Consider the following 18477-nt stretch of genomic DNA (forward strand, 5'->3'; position numbering starts at 1 on the left):
GGATGGGGGTGGGCTGGGTTGGCAAATTTGGTAAATAAATAATGCTTGACCGCTGACCGAAAAATCAATTACACTACGCACATGTCCGGCAATCGCGGTGGAGGTCGAAAACTATGGCGGGGGGCGGGGATTGGGCACCAAGTGGGAGCAGGACGAGAAGGTCCTGCTTACGTACCTCCGGCAAAACTACGGTCGCTCCGTCTCAATCCTTCGCACAATCAATTCAATCAAAACAGCCACTTTACCACGCGAAAAACCACCGAAAAGAAATTCTTAAACGGGCGAAAGGTAAACAAATCCAATTGGACAATTCCAAGGGTGATCTCTAGTGATGGCAGCTCCTAGCGGCCTATCGACGCCTTTCGATAGTGTGGGCGCTGTTATCGATAGCGATTTGCAAAAGTTTTTTATTTAAATAATGCATTTAAAGTTGATATTTAATATGAAAATTGGAAATGACATTTTTCTTTTACGTATAAGTAAAAGTTTATAATTTCACTTTAACGCATAACGTAATATTAAAATTCGAATTTGAAAATATGTATGTTTGAATTAACTATTTAATACAAAAATGTGTTGGATTTATGGTTTTAAGACCACAATTTACTATTATTTTGTTACTGCGTACTGCCACATGTATTTAATGGCTTTAGATTAATATATTTGTTGCTAAATTACTTCATTCTTGCTAATTAATATTCACAAGTTACTCTTGATATTCAAGGAGTAATATATGTATATACCACACTGCCGCCCATTGATAGTGTAACTAATTTAGTTCGAATTATACTGTGGAATGTAGCGCCCTAGGCGCCGTTGTTTATTGGATTTATTTTATTTGTTATATACCCAAGCCATTATACTAGATTAAACTACATACACACACATGCATGTGGGACGTGTGTCTTTTCGTGTCTGTGGTGTTAGTGTTTGTATGTATGTATATACTGTGTATACTGGTTAAGTGTTGCGTCCTGGTAGCCTTATTCCTTGCTCCTCCTCCGTTCCATCCTTATCCGTATTATCATTATCATCATCATCATCATCATCATCATTAGCATTACCATTAATATTAATATTAATATAATCCTCAAAATATTTGTTCCTGCGAGCGGGGAAGCAGCATTGATTTAACTAAATCTAGGTGAACTCCGAATAAATAGTATAAACGCAAAGCTAAAACGAGAAAACGAATTTCCGCGAAATTCAACCGAGACCGGCTCTAAACATTGACGGCATTCTGCAGAGCTGTCTTGTCATCTACGATAATATTGGCCGCCGTAGTGGTCGGATTGGAGCTGAGCAGCTGCTTGGTGGACGAACTGGAGGAGTAGCTATCACTGGAGCTGCGCGTCGAGGCCGAGTTGCCGCTGATTGGGCTGTCCAACATGTCTGGATGGCAGTAAGATATATGTTTTAATCATGTGACAATTGGAAACCGAATCAGAAACACCAACCTGGCAGGGAGCTTACGTTGTTGGACTTCAAGTCCACAACCGTTGTCACCGATCCGGAGCCCACCATGTTGCCCACCGATGTGGACTTTTTGTGCAGGTTCTTCTTAACTGCACTACTGAAACCCACAACGACGGGTCCCACTCCAGCTTGTCCGCCCACTGATCCTGCGCTCCTGCCCACGCTGAGACCGCCATTGCCCAGACTGCCGGCGCCAAGGGGATCACCGCTTTTGGCTCGCTCCGTGGGGCACAGTGGGCTTAATATCGAATTCTGAGTATCCTCCGGCGTGTAGTAATCCGAATCCTCGGCCGTGGCCTCGGCGGGTGAGGGTGCACCGCTTCCGCTAAGTTCTGGTCTCGGTTTGGTGCGCTTTATCGACGAACCCTTCTTTAGGCTGGACTCCTCGGTCGGCCCATCACCAGTGCTGCTCTTATTATCGACATCATCATCCGCTTCCAGGCAGGCCACCACCTGCTTCAGCGATTTGCTAGAAACGTTCTTGCTCTTGCTGCCGGGTGATAGCAGAGGCGATAGCTTCTCGTTCTCACTGTCCACATCGTCATCGGTACCCGCGGAGCCATCGCCACCGGAACCGGCTGTGGATCTGGGATACTTTCGTTCGTTAACAATCTGCAGCTTGTCCTGTTTCGGTTCCGGCGAAGTGGATGCCCCCAATGTTGGCGAAGTACAGGTGGCCGTGCTGGACTTCTTCGGATCGCTTTCAATCTCCACAGAGTGTGTGGATGACCCATTGCCGCCGCCCGATTGATTGGTAATGGTGCCCACCTCACTGGTCGACGTGCACGTCGAAGCGTTTTTCTTGATCTTCGGTCGACGCTGGCTGCTGGACTTGATCGGCGATGTGGCCTTGATGTCAGCACTGGTCATTGTCGAAGCGGCCACGGTGGCAGCTGAGTCCGTGACATCGTGTTCGCTGTTCCTGAATTTTGGAAAAAAAGGCATCAGCTACGTAAGATTTATCGGTTAATTCCATTCCATAACTCACCTAGCCCTGGCCACATACTGTGGCGGTCCGTTGAGTGCCTCAATTAGTGAGACTGGAATATAGCCTGGCGGAACATCCACTGGCGCCGGCTCCCCGGCCGCCGATGTGGGCGTGTTCTGGTGCAGTACATGCGTGCTAATTCCCTTCTGGACAGCACGGATCTGAAGCAACGCCCGAAACGGAGCGCGACAAATGGGACAATTGTTGGCCTGATAGCGCAGCGAATCCGCGCATGAATTGCACAAACAGAGATGGCGGCAGGGCAGGATGAGCGTATCCCTCGTCTCACTCATGCAAATAACACACTCGCTGCCATGATCGTCGATCTCCTCGTCCAGAGACGTTTTGTTCACGGCCTTGTTCTCGATGCCATAGATCTCCTGTAGCAGGTAGCACAAGCCATCCACAAAGATCTTTTGCTTCAATGCACGCAGCACATAGCTGCCGTTTTCCGGATGATGATCGATCACACAGATGGTGGTGTGCGATTGCCGACACTCGTCGCTGCCCTCCTCCACCACACAGTGAATGGCCACGGGATACTGTTCACGGCCGGGACTATAGCCCAGTTCATCCTCGGGCATCTGCTGCGGATTGAAGACATGGCTCGGCTGCGAGAAGCACTGATTGATGCCCTTCTCGTAGTGGTACGTCTCCGAGGTGAGACCCTCGCGCGGCACCAGTGTCACGCCGCTGGGACTGACATCCTCCGAGCAGAAATAGTAAATGGTAATGGCGCACTTGGCGTCCGAGTCAAAGGTAAACTCGATGTTGTAAGAGCAGGGCGGCGGTGGGGGCGTCATATCGGCATCACCGCCACCCAAACCCATCGAGCAGAGCACATTTCCATCCACATCCTCGATGGTCACGTTGGACTTCTCCTTGTCCAGATCCAAGTCCCGATCAATCTCCTTCATCTTGGGCTTCTCGAGTACACCGCCCAGCTTCTTGTCGTTCATCGTCTTGACGAAACGCACCGACTCCTTGCGAATGTTGACCAGACTCTTCAGGGTCTTCGTCGGTTCATTGGCCTGCGGCGGGGGATACGGAAAGGCTGTGGGTCGATTGCCCAGGAAATTGAGATCCGCATTCTCGCCAAACAAGTACGATTCCGGTTGGGGCGTGTCGAAGCGCTCGCCGCCCATGATGAAGTGGGTGCCAAAGAAGTTACCCATTCTCGGTGGATACTTGTAGGCATTGTTCGTGCTCGGATCGGCCTCCTCCACCGCCGCGTTCTGTCTGCTCACAAAGTTGCCCATTTGATAGGTTGGTGCTATGGAAAACTGTGACACAGATCCAATATAGCTCTTGGCCTACGTTTTCTCTTCGCTTTGGTTTAGTTTATTATTCTATTTCAGTTGGTCACCACCACACATACAATGGCATGTTGGCATTTCACTTGTTCGGCGGAAAATGGCCGCTGTGTGTGTGTGAGTGTGCGAAAGCTGTGGTCGCCTTCAAGTGTTGGATCCTGTGTCCACAAAACTAGCAATAGTACAAGTTGGTCAATGTCTTGATTATTTCTGATTTGCCTTTCCTTTCTTCTTTCTTCCTTTCTTTTAGGGCTGAGCTGCCGTCGACGACGTGGATATCGATATTTCGCTTAATGAAATATATCGATAGCTTAAACCAAAACTGATAAATAACTGCTTATTTTCGAAATATTTTATTTATTTGATAAAAAGTAAATAAAAAATCCTTACATCTTAGAGATAAATAATTAAAATTACCCATACACATTATTTTTTAATTCGCCGTCGGCGTTGCCACATAGCTCAACTCGTAGTTGCCAACTAATCACAAGCCAGCGTTGCCAACGGTTTGAAGGCAATAACAAACGGCGCCAAAATAGCGTACGCGAAAAAAAGTGCAGTGCGAAAATCACGGCAATTTTGCAGCGCATCACGGAGCAGAGAACACACTCGCAACCGCCATCATGAGCATAAGCATGAGCATGGACGAGACCATCTGCGCGTACTTCGTGAACAATCTGAAGCCGGGCGACGGTGGCGTCCAGGAGGCCGACACACTGCAGCAATTCGAGGCGGCGCGGGAGCTACTGGGCCAACAGTTGGCGGAAACGCAGATCCGGCAAATAAAGCCAAGCGAAGGATATCCCCTGATCGCAGCCGGTAACCTTACCAAGAAGGACGTCTTTGTGCTGACCCAGTTCGAGGGCGAATTCTTCGAGCAATTGCAGCAGACGCGAGCACTAATTCTGGGGCCACCGTGCCTCATCACCTGCCTGCGGCGCAATGAACCCATTCCCGAGGGCAGCAGTGCCATCTACAGCACGGCCATGCGGGATCTGCAGGTCTCGGCCACGGGCATAACACCACAGAAGAAAGAGGAATTGAGCAGGCTCATAAACTGGATGGGCGGCATATACTTTCAAAGCTTCGGGCATCGCACCACCCACCTCATTTCGAACACCATCAAGTCCAGCAAGTACGAGCAGGCAACGCTGAACGGAGTACCCGTAATGCACGTCGACTGGGTGCAGTACGTCTGGGATCAGAGTCGTCGCAGCCAGCGCGAGGGCATCATGGCCACGGATCCTGATTTCGATAAGTATCGCCTGCCCATTTTCTTTGGTGCGAATATCACGTGCAGTGGATTGGATGTGGCGCGCAAGGATCAAGTTATGCGGCTGGTCAACGATAATGGAGGCATCTATCATCGTGCCTTTCGCTCCCAGGTGGTGGACATCGTCATCACCGAGCAAACAAAAACGGACACCGAGAAGTATAAGGCAGCCATACGCTACAAGAAGGATGTCTTGCTGCCGGAATGGATCTTCGATAGCTGCAATCGCGGCTACGCTCTGCCCACAAAGGACTATGAGGTGCGGCCTGGCAAGACGTCGTCCACACCCACCAAGACCACTCGTCCGGGCGCAGCTCCCGGTGCAGATCAAACGCACCTCTCGGATCTCTCACGTATCAGCTTCGTCTCCGGCTCGCGTCGCATGTGCAGCGATCTTAGTACCGTCAACGAATCCGTCAGCAGTGTGGGCAGCAGTTCGCCCGCCAAGCAGCTGCTCAAGCAGGCGACTAGCAGTGGCCGCAACTACCAGCAGGTGCTGGCCGAGATTGAACCGCGTCAGGCGAAAAAAGCGGGCGCCTTTCTGGATGGCTGCTGTGTGTATTTGAGTGGCTTCCGCTCAGAGGAGCGTGAGAAGCTAAACAGAGTGCTGAATACGGGCGGAGCGACCCGCTACGATGAGGCCAATGAGGGCATCTCACACATCATTGTGGGCCAACTGGATGACGCCGAATACCGACAGTGGCAGCGCGATGGTCTCATGGGTTCAGTTCATGTGGTGCGCCTAGATTGGCTGCTGGAGAGCATTCGAGCTGGTCGCGTGGTCAGTGAGTTGGTGCATCGTGTGTCGATGCCACAGAATCGAGAACCAGACGTTGCCTCTCCTGCCAGCAAGCGAACACTGCGCTCCATGAACCACAGCTTCAAGCAGCCAACATTGCCCATCAAGAAGAAGCTTTTCGATCAGGAACCGGATCCCGTGCAGGAACAGGAGCACGAGGAGCCGGATCATACGCTGCTGGATCAGTACTCACAGGATCAAGGAGCAGTGGCACAACTGCCACCGGCAGATGTTAGTCTCCTTCAACCAGCGGCAAGTTCCACCCAAATGGATATACGCCAGCGAGTCTCGGTAGCCAATCCAAAACCACCCGCTGAGGGTTTGCAATTGCCGGATCTCAGTGCCAGCACTCTATCCATTGATTTCGATAAGCTGGACTACTTCGCCGGTGTCTCTGTTTATGTGCACAGGGAGTGTTTCAACGAGGAGTTCTTCAACCAAATGCTAACCGAATGCGAAGCTGCCCAAGGCTTATTGGTGCCATCGAGTTTCTCCGATGAAGTGGATTTCGCCATTGTCAGCTTTGAGGTAGCCTTCGATGTGAAGCAATTACCCGTCAAGGCCCGCCATGTGGTCACCGAACTGTTCCTGGAAAGCTGTATGAAAAAGAATCAACTGCTGCCCATCGAATATTACCACAAACATGTGCCGGCTACCGCACTGCGTCAGCCGCTTAAGGGAATGACTATTGTCGTATCCATTTATGCAGGATTGGAGCGGGACTTTATTAATGCGACAGCAGAACTACTTGGCGCCTCCGTCAATAAGACATTCATCAAGAAGGAGAAACCGCTGCTGGTGTGTCCCAGTGCCGAGGGCTCCAAGTATGAAGGTGCCATCAAATGGAACTATCCCGTAGTCACATCCGATTGGCTGGTGCAGTGCGCCCGCACTGGTCAGAAGCTGCCCTTCGTTGGATATTTGGTGGGCAAGAGTCCCGAGGATTTCCCCATATCGCCACGCTTGCGGGACAGCAATAGCCGGACAGCAAGAAGACCGAATGAATCCACATTGGTGGCTCAACCGGATGTAACCATGGAGGAGGCCGAGAACCAACCGGCGGGATCTGTCACACCAGTTACTGCTGGCAGTCCAGGAGCTCCTGAACTGACGCCCCTGCGCAACAAGAGAGTTTCCGAGCTAGCTGGAATACCAGGAGGCAGTGCTCTTCATCGTGGCAGCAACTCCACATCTTCTCCGGACTCACCATGCACGCCACTTAGCCAGGTGGGTGCCCAGCAGTACAATCTGGACTTCCTAGAGCAATTCGTTCAACGCCTGGATACAGAAGAGGGCAAGGATTGTGTGCGCGAGATTATCCGTGAAATGCGCGAGAATCAAACGCCGGAATTGGAACGCATTCGACGGCAGGCCTGCACGCCCGTCAGTCGTAAGCATCAACGACCAGCACCGGGAATTCCAGATTTTTGTCTCACTCCCGAGTTCCAGCAGCGGATGGCCGATGATTTTGAGCGGCGCTGGCGCCTACCCACCATGAAAATCAAACCAGACACACCGTTGGCCGTCATCAGGCAGCGCGTGATGCGGATCACATGCGAAACTCTGGGCATCGAATATGAAGAAAGTAATGCTAAGACGCCAACGCTATCGGAATCGCCATCAACGGTAAAGAAGAAGCCGCCAACCAGGACGACGCAGGCCACCAAACTCAACTTTGATAGATCACCGAAAACACCGAAGCTATCGCTAGGTAAAAAGACGCCACTCCGGGTGTCCATGGGTTCACCCCGCAGCGGAACGCAATCACCCTTCGTACCGAACACACAGAGTCCAATCGAAGCAGCGCCGCCACGGCGTTCAGATGGTCCAACGTTAAGCGAGGAAGGTCAGAGCACTATTAACTTTGACAAGATTAGCTTCGAGGAGTCGGCCGTGCCCGTATTGGCCCCAGATGTTCCCACAGTGGCGCCAGATGTCAAGCAAATCACCGACTATCTAAAGAACTGCGAATCGCGAAGGAACAGTCTGAAGCGTAGCCACGACAACGACATGGATTGCGGCGAGAGCGAGGTGCAGTATGTGCAGCCCTTCGAGTCCGAGGGCTTCGCCCTGGGCACCGAGGACATGGTCGACTGGCGCGATCCGGCGGAGTTCAATGCGGCAAAGAGAAGATCCTCTGGCGGTTCGCCCAAGATGCAGTATGCTGGCATACCGTGCTTCAGCATCTCGTGCGGTGATGATGACGAAAAGCGGGCGGAACTAATCGCGCGGATCACCCAACTGGGCGGAAAAGTGTGCGAGAATCTGGTGAACTATGACGATAGCTGCACCCATCTGCTGTGCGAGCGTCCGAATCGCGGCGAGAAGATGCTGGCCTGCATTGCGGCCGGGAAATGGATACTAAATATCCAGTATATCGAACAGTCGCATGCGCGTGGCGACTTTCTGGACGAAACGCTGTACGAATGGGGCAACCCGAAGGCCATTAACTTGCCCACCCTGGCACCGGAGGAGGAGCCCATCGCTGCCGCCGTCCACCGTTGGCGCACGGAGTTGAGTGCGTGCGGCGGTGGCGCCTTCTCCGATCACCGGGTTATACTCAGCATGAACGAGAGGAGCGGGGCGCCCATCAGGAATGTGCTGCGTGCCGGCGGCGCTTGCATCCTGGAGCCAACAACTCCGTTCTCCAAAGATCCTGTGGCCAAAAGTGCCAGCCATTGTTTTGTCGATGTGAAGAAGGCGCCGCTGTCGACCCAGGACATGGAGTATCTTCACAAATGTGGTGTGCAGGTGCTCAGCCAGATTGCCATCAACGCATATTTGATGAACGGCAGGGATGCCGATCTGGGAAAGTACCAGCTCCTTTGAACGAATCATTAGATTCTTTGTACATGCATTGGATTTTTTTTTTTGTTCCTGTTCTATATTTTGATATTTTGTGGTTATATAAAAGTTATTGAATTAAAGCCTTCAAAGGTTTAATTTAAAATAGGTCTAGTTTAATCAGTTGTAAGTGTAATTTTGAATTTTTGATTTGTGTCCTTTTCTTTTGGTTACTGAAAAAAATCATAATATTTGGAAGCCTTTAGCGTAATGAATTACTAATAAATTAATATCGTTAATTAACTTCAAAATAAACGAACTGAAATTGAAGTCCATTTGATAATTGTATTTAGTGATTTATTTCTAAAGGTGTTGTTGAAAATTAATTCTAAGTCAAAGCGCAAATTATTTTAGAATGAAATTTGACGATTATCTATTTTTTTATTGAAGCTACCTTATTAAGTTTATTTCCATTATTAATTTCATTCCAACTTCAATTTAATAAACAAAATGTAATATTAAAAACCTAAAGAAATTCTATTTTTTTCATCCCGATTTCGATCAATTACATTATTTATTTTCCGCAGCCAAATTAAACAATAAATCAATATGCAAGTGTATTGTACTTTTCATTTATTTAACGTTTATATATTTGTATGTGGGCTTGTGTGTGTGTTTGTATATAATATGCATGTATGTATGTATAATTTCACTTAGCTTCAGTTTTTGTTTTTGTTTTTTTTAGTAATTATGTTGTATAGCAGTACTTTATATTTGATTCATACGGCTTCACATGTATACATATATAATTTGTTTTTACAATCCATGCTGTTTGTTCTATTCTCTGTGTGGGATTCATTATAAAATTCCATTTTATATAACTATAGCTATATAATTGTCTGTGTTTGTGGGTGTGTTTTTTTTTGTTTTTGTTTATTAGTGGAATCTCATGCTCTAGGCAACAAATTCATCAAAAATAGATAGTATCCAGGAATCGATCTGCATCGCATGGCATTCTGGTTGCCAGTTGATCTGTTTCTCATATTCATTTTCGATTTTTTGCAGCTTTCTTCATGTTTTAAGCCGCAATTGGCAGACTGGCGGCATTTTACATTTTAAAATTACACTTCTATATATTAATAATTATTTATATATGTATGCATATATATATATATATATATATATATACGGTTTATGTGGATTTATTTTTTAGCATATCAATTTGTTCAATGTTGGTTTTGTTTGTTTTTTATATCGCAGCGATAATTTTTTTAGGTTTTTTTCATTCTCTTAGGAGGCAATTGTTTCAACTTAACGAAAATGGAGAGATTCTGAAGCTAGCTTCGCCTCTCACAAAATTTCCGAATAAAGGCTTAATAATCAATCGACACAAAAAACAATCGTAATAATGATTAATTAGATTAGTGGAACTTGGAGCTTAGCAATTACAAAATCTCTTTGCTGGGCGTTGAGATTCCCAGTGGCTGTTCGTAGTCGCCAATCGAAACGATGGCGGATACGGATGCAGATTCTGAAGCCTTCTTCTTCTCCTTGCGCTGTGACTTCTCCTTTTTATGCTTCTTCTTGTGCACCTTGGACGCCACCTCGGATGCCTCCTCGCCGCCCACATCGATGATGCTGCTCCCGGTGGCGGTGGCCAGTGCATCAGGCGCTTCATCCGTCGTCTTCTCCTTGTTCTTCTTCTTTTTGTGATGCTTGGGCGCATCTGGAAGGACAGTTGAAGTGTTGTTGTTGTTGCTGGTGGCGGAGATGTGGCTGGGACTGGGAGTGGGCGTGTCGGCGTCAATGAGATCGATCACCGACTGAACAGCAGCCTCCTTGCGTTCCCGCTTGCTCTCCCGATGCTCCCGCTTCACCTTCCTCTCCTTGTCCTTGTCCTTGTCCTTTTTCCTATCCTTCTTGGCGGCGTTACCACCGCCGGCCGAATCCGCCGGCGTCTTGAGATTCTCTTTGTCCGCCGCTGACTTTTTGGACGCTGACCTCACCGCGGGCGCCTCGAACTCCGTACTGTAAGGAGATTTATAAAAATACAATTAGCCTTTTTTTAATTCTGCGCAGCTTTCAGCTCGTTGATTACATGTCCAATTCAATGTCCAGGGCTCGATGCGGATCATTTGGATCGTATTTGCCATCCTTGTCCTCGCTGTCCGACATGGAGACACCTTCGGGCATGTCTAGCGTGGTGTTCACAATGTGCAAGGGTTTCGGTTCTGCAAAGTGTTGAAGTTAGAAGTCATTGTAATGCGACACAACATTGTTAACTCCGGCTTACCACCTTCCGATTCGGAGCTGCTGTTGTATGCCACTTTATTTTTGGCCTTTTTGCTCTTTTTACCCTTTTTATGCTTCTTCTTGCCATCCTTGCTGCCCTGCGCCGCCTGCTGTTCCTGCAGGTACTTATCCGACCGCTTGGTGACTACAAAAACAGATAACTTGATACATCGCTGTTTGTGTATAATCACTGCGCATAACTTACTGCCCACGCGCAGTGCGGCCACGCCCTCCATGTCCAGTGGCAGCTCCGTAATGGGTATGTCATCAATATTGTCATACTGATCCGCATTCGAGGCACCACTCGCCGTGGGCGTGGACTTGAGGTAGTGAGGATTGTTCGACTGCTCAATGAGACGAGCCATTCGCTGCCGCTCCAGTTGCTCAGGCGTGAGCTCGAGACTCTGTCGCCGCTTTTCGCCGCCATCAGCTCCCGTTCCTGCCTGCGTGGCACTAACGAATAGCTCGTCCTTGTCGTGCTCCGAGGATGAACTGCTTGCCGCATCTTCCGGTGGCGGTGCATTAATCCACTCGTCCAGATCGAGACCATCTGGCAGGGGCACCTTCCGTTGCGCCTTGGGCGCCACCGGTATTAGCTCGCCTGTGAACAGCAGCGTCATCTCCTGGACAATCTCAATGGCCAGCGGCGGAATGCCGCCCTCCGTCGTCGTGTCCATGGCCATGGCATCGGTCGACGTGGACAGCTGGTTGCGCAGCATCTCGATCAGCATGCAAGCGGAATTGGCTCGCTCTTGCACCTCAATGTCGCTGGAACCATTGAAGTGCTGAAGCTTGTCCAACACATGGTCGCAGAGCTACCAATGATAATGGTAATACTCAGAATACAATCATTTGAAAATACGTATAGAGAGAGCACTTACTGTCACCAAGCCAGGCAGATCCTGAAGCTCTAAACACGTGGTGGCCAGGCGAGCGAACAGCTTAATCACGTTCTGCACATAGACACCCTGGATGTGACCGGGCAATAGCCTCGGACGGAGCAGGATGTTGAGCGTCTTCTCCGCATCCTCCAGTTCGCCAGCAAACTCGCCAACGATCCAGGCGGCGGCGTAGAGCACCTCGTACATGGAATTACTTTGCGCCGAAACGGTGAACGTGTCCAGCAGATTGGTCATCTCGTTGACGGCAAATTGCCGAACAACAGGCACTCGAATGGCCACGTCAAGTAGTTGCTCTGCTATAAGGCGACCGTGCCGTGAGCCAGCCTCAAGTTGAATGAGCTCGACGAGCACAGTTAGATACCACTCGAAGTTGGTCACATACAGATACGAACTCTGCGCGCATATCTCGATCACCTTGTAAAGCAATTCGTCCCGATAGGCCGAACCCTCTGCCCGCTCCATGTGGCCCAGCAATCGCTTAACAATCTCCATAAGGTTCTTCTTCGAGACCATGCCGTAGAGCAGGTCCAGGGCGCGCAGACGTATCGATTCGTCCTTGTCGTCCAGGCAGGCGAGTATGAGATCCTTGTGCGCCTGCACACTCTTCGGGTGCGTCTTTAGGATTTTCGACATGGCCAACAGTCCCAGATATTTCACTGAATGGGAAAATTGAAAATATAATCGTTAGCTTCTTAGCTGGGTTATTTATACTCACAGTTCTGGTCCGAGTCCTCGATGAGGATGCGCAGCTTCTGCACGCAGAGCTGAATGGAGGCACTGTGGTTGGGCATGCCGCTGCTAATGCTGATGAGCACCGCGATCACCGTGTTGATGCACTCATACAGGAGACTCATCGCCGAGGTGCTGTTGAGTGAGTTGGGTTTGGTTTTTGGTTCGTTTTTTGTTTTGTTTTGTTTTCATTTTTTGTTGGTGTTTCGGTTAGTTTTGATAATTTTTTTTGTTTTTTTTTTGTGGTTTGTATTAGTTTGAGAAAAAAAAAAAGTAGGAACTTGTATTAAGAGTAAGCAGCGGTAAAGCGACAAACATTGCACTACAACAATAGCAAATAGCAATTGGCAATGGCAACAACAACGGTAGCAATATCGATAGCATATATATATAAATATATTGTGGTAGCGATAACAATTAGCGATTATTGCGATAGACATTGGGGAAACACAACATTGCAAAGCAACGCAGCAATGGCAACCAAAAAGAAAAACTAACAACAGCAACAACAACAACTGCAACGGCTCGATCATTTGTTTTTCTTTCGCTTCATCCGATTTGACTAGTTTAGAACTTTGGATCTCAATGAGTGTGCTCGATAAGCAAAAAATCGATAGGCAAACGATGAAATTATAGAAACAAATACAAACTTAAGCAGTATGGCGACAGTCATAAGTTGAGCGAGTGGGAGAGAGAAAGAGATAGACAGAGAGAGAGAGAGAGAGAAAGAGGTAACGGACATAAGAAGCTAGAAGATTTGTACAGTTAAATGATAATAAACGAATATATAACGTTCAGACGCACAATCATCGAGCAGCTTCAATTATCGATCAATTGATATCGACCTTTAATCGGTCACTTTCGATTTGATTTCGAATTTTTTCTTTTGCTTTCGCCTTGCTTTGTTGCAATCGTTTTCCACACATTCTTGGGAAATCGTATCGTATTTTACATTTTCAGTTCAGTTCAGTTGATTTGTATTTGTATTTTTGTTTTGTTTTGTTTTGTTTGTTTGTTTTGCAATGATTTTAAGACTTGCCTATGAATTAGATTTGTGAGTGGTTCTATTAATTTCTTTCCTAGCCGGGGTTCTAAGGGGGTTAAAGCGCCAAACTGCAAATGCAAAGAGAAAAAGAAACAAGCAAGAAATTATAAATTACATACAATCGAAATCATCAACGTCCTTATCCACAACTAAAACTAGAACTAAAACTAAAGCTAAAACCGAAAACGAAACTAGAAAATGAAGTGTTCAAGAAAATGGTAAACTGGAACTGGAATACTCTAAGAAGTAATTTAACTTTCTCTTAAACTGGTCCTGGTCCTTTTCCATTCGGATCGAATCTCTTGATGATATGTCTATATATTTTTGTGTATCTCAGGGTCTTGGTTGTACATATATATGTTTTTTTATTTTTTATAGCGAAATAATAGTTGGTATTGGTATACATTTCATCGTTTGAAGTTTGTTCTTATTTTGAATCAAGCGAATTAAGCAGTTTTCAACACAATGAAGCCAAAGGATAACGACTCGGTGTGAATTGAGGATGTGATCAGATGAAGCAAAGCTTATAGACATAGATGGTTTCAAATATTGAAAACGTATATCAATTTATAACTTGTTCGATAAGCTTTGTTCATTTTGGGGAACATGGAACATCATCATGTGCATCAACATGGGTGTACAAAAGTTGTGTGTCATTGAAATTGCATTGTCCATTCGGGTAATTTCAATACATTTATAATAATCAATTACGACGCTCATGTGTTTTTTTTTTTGGGAGGGGGGTTTGTGAAGGAGTGGCTGTGAAATATGTGATGTAGATAAATCCGAGAAAAATCGTAAAAAAAGTAGCTATACGATTTCGCCCCGATTAAATCAAAAGAAGACATGGAAATAATTACTAAAGAATACAACAATGTCTGTGTGTTGATTCCATTTAAACAATTAGGATACGAAAATATATACCAACGAAACAATAAGGATTTGTTCAATAACTAAATTGTAAATAGTAAAATGCTTTAGAGTAAATCAAAGCGCGTGCTGGTTTTTAATTAAGTTTTCTGAATTGGATTTTTCGTTGGTCTGATTAAAGAAAAGCGCGCCGATAAAAACCTGGAAATAATTTCAATTAGGGGCTGAGTCAATTTGCGTCCCAGCGCCGGTTCAATTGTCGTGAGGCTCGCGAACTAAAATTCATTCGATTTTCATTTGGCATTTCATTCAGTTTTCATTAGTATTTGTTTGGAGTGGTTTGTATATATTATTAATTATTTTTTTTTGTTGGTTTGTTTGGAGGCGGGAGCAGAGGGAGGAGAGGGGGAGGAGTAGTTGTAGTGTTAATTAACTTTTTGTTAGACAAAAATTCAATTGTCATATATAAAAGAGGTATACATACGTATGTTATATACATACATAGTATACAGCTAAAAACAAAATCACCATTTGTTCACAAACGAACAAACGAAAATCAAAAGATAAACAGATACGTACTTAAAACAAAACTTAAAAGTCAAAATAAAGTAATCATTGTGAATCTATATGGTGGCCAGTGATCAGTGGATCCGCACTCACCAGCTTGATGATCTTGATCAGCATCCAATTGTTGGTCGATGTGGTCATTAGCTTGAAGAAGATCGGCGCCAAGGGCAGGTAGTTTTTTGGATTCTTACGTGCTAGTTCACAAATCACATTCACGGCAGCTGATTGAACACCTGTAAAACCCAAAATAGTAGTGCATTAGATATATGAATTGCATGGAAATATCAGCAGGATGATATATATATGTATGTTGTTTAAACCTGGATCAGGATCCTCAAGTTTCTCTTTGAGTTTGGGAAATGCCGGTCTCAATGCCTCGGGATAGCGTAGAAATACTTTATACATCATAAGGACGGCTTTCATGCGCAGATACGGTTTTGTTGAACTCATCTGCAGATTAGTTGCGATAGGTACAAATCAATCAAAGTGTCATAATATCCATACCAGTGTCATAATATCATTGGCCAAGTCGCGGGACAGATCGGGCGATATAAAGCAGCTCAGTCCACTGAGCGCCACACCCGCATCGTATTGATTCTGTGAGTTGAGATCCTTGCGTATCATATTCGTGGTCAGCATGAGCAGCTGCAATGTGCGGAAAATAGAAATCGAAATTAAATGCTTTCTTTAATGCAGTAAGTAATGTGAATATTACCTCGCTGTCCGGATGGAAACATTGGCTAGCCGCCAGATAGCCAATTCGCTTGCAGGTAAATCTGGATGAGCTCATCACCTCGATGATATTGAAGCCCGCCCAGGAGATGTCGTAGCCCAGCATTTGTATCTGTCGCAAGCGAAATCGAATCAATAAATATTAACATTTTCTGCTGATTTTGTGCAAATGTATGCCTGTGAAATATGTGCAGAGGATAGGCCCAAGGACTCTCGTTAGCATTAAAATCGCCTTAGTTGCACCTAACACTCGAGGGTAAGTCACTAGTTACCTAGACTTGGCAATCGAACTATAAATGATAAAAACCATTTAGCTTATGCACTAGATTTCAGTTTCAGCCAACTGGTTTTAGGTTTTGCAGGATAGCAGTGCTATTTTGGCCAACACAACTGTGCCAACTTTTGATGGCATCTTTTGGATCGCTTGTTAGTGGTGGGCACACCACCACCACCACCACCACCACCACACCCAGCGGTGTGGGCGTGGAACAAAGGTTGCTCCTTCGTTCGCCTTGTTTCCGCCGATTCAGTTGTTAGCTTAACGGCTGTTGCTGTTTTAGTCCTTATTGTCGCACTTGCCTACAAGGACCCCCCATATATACCGACCGGCCGCCAGGCAATTTGCATCAAGTGCAGCCATGCACTTGGTCGACTTTGAATGGCTGCCACCAGAATCCGGTGCACATCCATGCACACGCAATCATCTGCACTGATGATTCTAATGAAGGGGAATCCTGAATCCTCTTTGGGCTGTCGGTGCGTATAATCAGCTTATTTTTGAACAGCACATTTGCGATTGTCTAATTAACCATTTTAAAACACCCCTATAAATTTTAAAAGTCCCTCATCATTGTTCGCAAATAGTGAGTTAATCATCTGTGGTGCGTCTTTGGTTTAAGGATTCCAAGATTCAACTTACGTAGGTCAACTTGGCCACTGCATTACACTTGACACTTATATTGTCCTGTCGCAGCTCCTGTTTGATCTCCTCAATGCACGTCGATATGTATTTGGCCTGCGGAGAAAGTTATTGTCAATCAATATGTTTATATTCGAAATATAGTATGTGAAAATGCGAAATGTGCAATGGCAGCGCAGAGTAAAACAACAAACATATCTGAGAATCGTCGTGGGGCTATCAGTTTTATGCCCACAGCAATAGAACAAAAATAAAGAAAAACACAAATTCCAAATCATACAGTGGCGGGTAGAATAATAGTGTTGTTGCATTAATTCCGATGCAGTTGTTAATAAAATCGAATGTAAATATACAAAGTTTGATTGTTTACTCTTCATTTGTGCTGTACAAAATGGAAATATAATGGCCGCCTTAAGTTGTTTACATGAAAAGTTATATGGAAACTGCGCTAGCTGATGAGTAACATTTAGTTGAGATTAAAAATGCACAATTTTCAATTAATATTTATTTTTTTATCTTACTGAAACGAATGAATGCTATAATTTTAAGCACATTTGTAAATCAGCGCTTACAGTGGACCACACAAGAGCAAAAATAACAATCGAAATGCGCAGTGGAAGATATAGAAATCGAATTCAATCAAGAGCCACTTATTTTTTTGTTTACGTAGACAAACTTAGTTATTCTTGCATATATTCTTATTTCTCAATTGTTCTTGTTGCACGATATGCAAACCATAACTGGATGGAAACTGATTTTTTGGCAATTTATTTATTATTATTTTTATTGCATTAATATTTGCAATTACTAACAATCGAAGCAAATGAAGCTACAATTTTATTTTTGCAAATCACACGCAATTTTCTCTCCGTGTGAAAACTCAAGTACCGTTAGCCGATCCTGCCAAGCATTCTGATAAGGACCGAATAAAAAGACCAACGGCGGGGGAATTAACGTGGGTAAATATTTGATAAAAGCCACTTGCTAATTAATTTGGTGCGTTGGGAGTTTCTGCGTTCGGTTTTGTGGTTCTTTTCAAGCTTTTCCTGCTTTTCCTTTTGCACTGTTGGCAGATGCCAAAACATTCACACACACAAACACACAGCCACTTTCACCCACACACACACACACGCACACATGCAAGCACACCAAACTCTAATAAGATTCCCTTAATGCAAACGAAATTTGTCAGCCAATTAGCGAGTTCTAATTGGACGCACAGCTGGGCCGCTTGGGGGGGGCGTGGCAGTTGGAGGACAGCTGTTTTGGTGGGCGGTGGAGGCGGGGCTGCACGCTTACCTCATTATCCTTGTTGTTCCTAATGCCGCGCACCAAATCGGTGAGGTTTTTATCAAACATACGCTCGAAAAAGTTACCCTTCACTTTTTTCAGTGCCATGTTTGCAGTTGCTGTTGTTTTTGTTTTTCTTTTTGCTGCACTCCGTGGCGTTACTTTGATTTGCAATCGGTGTCTCGATTGGGAAATTGGGCTATTTTGGCGAAGCGATTTCAGCACATCACCGGCGGCAGCACAAAGCACTCACTTCCGTCTTTTTCCGATTTGTTTTCGTTTTTTTTTTAACTTTAATACGCTCGCAAACTAGAGGTGGTACGCAAATTTGTGTTTAATCGATACTATCGATGTTTGCTGCACGTTGGTGGTTGGCTACGCTGAATAGTAGGTGGCTGCACTCGCTAGCGGTGAAATGTTAACCGCTTCGTGGACTGTCGATAACTCGCTGCGCATTCGATTACAAAACCGTTTTGAGATCAGAAAGTTTGAGTGAGA

General features: G+C 45.8%; 4 protein-coding genes across 8 annotated transcripts in view; 1 reads left to right on the plus strand and 3 right to left on the minus strand.

Annotated features, from left to right (window-relative positions):
• Nucleotides 1-332, minus strand: part of Nadsyn (NAD synthetase) — a 33906-nt gene extending 33574 nt beyond the window's left edge. For 2 of the 3 annotated variants that reach the window (NM_167378.2, NM_132685.2), the window contains exon 1: nt 176-332. The gene's annotated coding sequence lies outside the window, so the exon portion shown is untranslated. Of the gene's footprint in view, nt 1-57 lie in introns of all 3 variants that reach the window. The other variant, NM_001298295.1, reaches the window with a different exon arrangement.
• A 448-nt stretch (nt 333-780) lies between these two features.
• Nucleotides 781-4024, minus strand: Mrgn1 (Mahogunin ring finger 1). Its single transcript, NM_132687.2, has 3 exons — nt 2465-4024; nt 1458-2398; nt 781-1392 (listed from the first exon to the last, which is right to left on the minus strand). Exons 1-3 carry the CDS (start codon nt 3721-3723, stop codon nt 1223-1225), a joined length of 2370 nt encoding a protein of 789 aa, NP_572915.1. The 5' UTR covers nt 3724-4024; the 3' UTR covers nt 781-1222.
• Nucleotides 4025-4292: 268 nt separating this feature from the next.
• Nucleotides 4293-9160, plus strand: mus101 (mutagen-sensitive 101). Its single transcript, NM_080170.4, has one exon. The coding sequence runs from the start codon at nt 4401-4403 to the stop codon at nt 8676-8678; it is 4278 nt and encodes a 1425-aa protein (NP_524909.1). The 5' UTR covers nt 4293-4400; the 3' UTR covers nt 8679-9160.
• A 90-nt stretch (nt 9161-9250) lies between these two features.
• g (garnet) lies at nt 9251-18325 on the minus strand. Of its 3 annotated transcripts, none has more exons than NM_001272599.1 (13): nt 17989-18304; nt 16690-16785; nt 15754-15882; nt 15543-15683; nt 15359-15488; nt 15132-15271; nt 14673-14746; nt 12543-12691; nt 11807-12483; nt 11131-11740; nt 10930-11070; nt 10732-10864; nt 9251-10661 (listed from the first exon to the last, which is right to left on the minus strand). In NM_001272599.1, the coding sequence occupies exons 1-13, from the start codon at nt 18085-18087 to the stop codon at nt 10079-10081; spliced, it is 3102 nt and encodes a 1033-aa protein (NP_001259528.1). In that variant the 5' UTR covers nt 18088-18304; the 3' UTR covers nt 9251-10078. The 3 variants fall into 3 exon arrangements, with proteins under 3 accessions (NP_001259528.1, NP_001259529.1, NP_524785.2); NM_001272600.1 differs by lacking the exons at nt 14673-14746; nt 17989-18304 and adding exons at nt 13596-13669; nt 17578-17736 and having other exon boundaries at nt 10927-11070; NM_080046.3 differs by lacking the exon at nt 14673-14746 and adding an exon at nt 13596-13669 and having other exon boundaries at nt 9569-10661; nt 10927-11070; nt 17989-18325.
• Nucleotides 18326-18477: the final 152 nt, after the last annotated feature.

This window comes from Drosophila melanogaster, chromosome X, assembly GCF_000001215.4.
Source record: "Drosophila melanogaster chromosome X".
Classification (NCBI taxonomy): Eukaryota; Metazoa; Arthropoda; class Insecta; order Diptera; family Drosophilidae; genus Drosophila; species Drosophila melanogaster.

What these genes read in the sequence shown, in the direction of transcription:
- Mrgn1 (NM_132687.2), bottom strand. Translation starts at nt 3,723, where the DNA reads ATGGGCAACTTTGTGAGCAGACAGAACGCGGCGGTGGAGGAGGCCGAT. An exon ending in CAGTATGTGGCCAGGGCTAG is followed by an intron (nt 2,399 to 2,464) that starts GTGAGTTATGGA and finishes TCCAAAATTCAG; the next exon opens with GAACAGCGAACACGATGTCA. An exon ending in CAACGTAAGCTCCCTGCCAG is followed by an intron (nt 1,393 to 1,457) that starts GTTGGTGTTTCT and finishes ACTGCCATCCAG; the next exon opens with ACATGTTGGACAGCCCAATC.
- g (NM_080046.3), bottom strand. Translation starts at nt 18,087, where the DNA reads ATGGCACTGAAAAAAGTGAAGGGTAACTTTTTCGAGCGTATGTTTGAT. An exon ending in ACTTGAGGATCCTGATCCAG is followed by an intron (nt 15,272 to 15,358) that starts GTTTAAACAACA and finishes TGGGTTTTACAG; the next exon opens with GTGTTCAATCAGCTGCCGTG. An exon ending in CTCACAAATCTAATTCATAG is followed by an intron (nt 12,692 to 13,595) that starts GCAAGTCTTAAA and finishes CTCACTCAACAG; the next exon opens with CACCTCGGCGATGAGTCTCC.
- mus101 (NM_080170.4), top strand. Translation starts at nt 4,401, where the DNA reads ATGAGCATAAGCATGAGCATGGACGAGACCATCTGCGCGTACTTCGTG.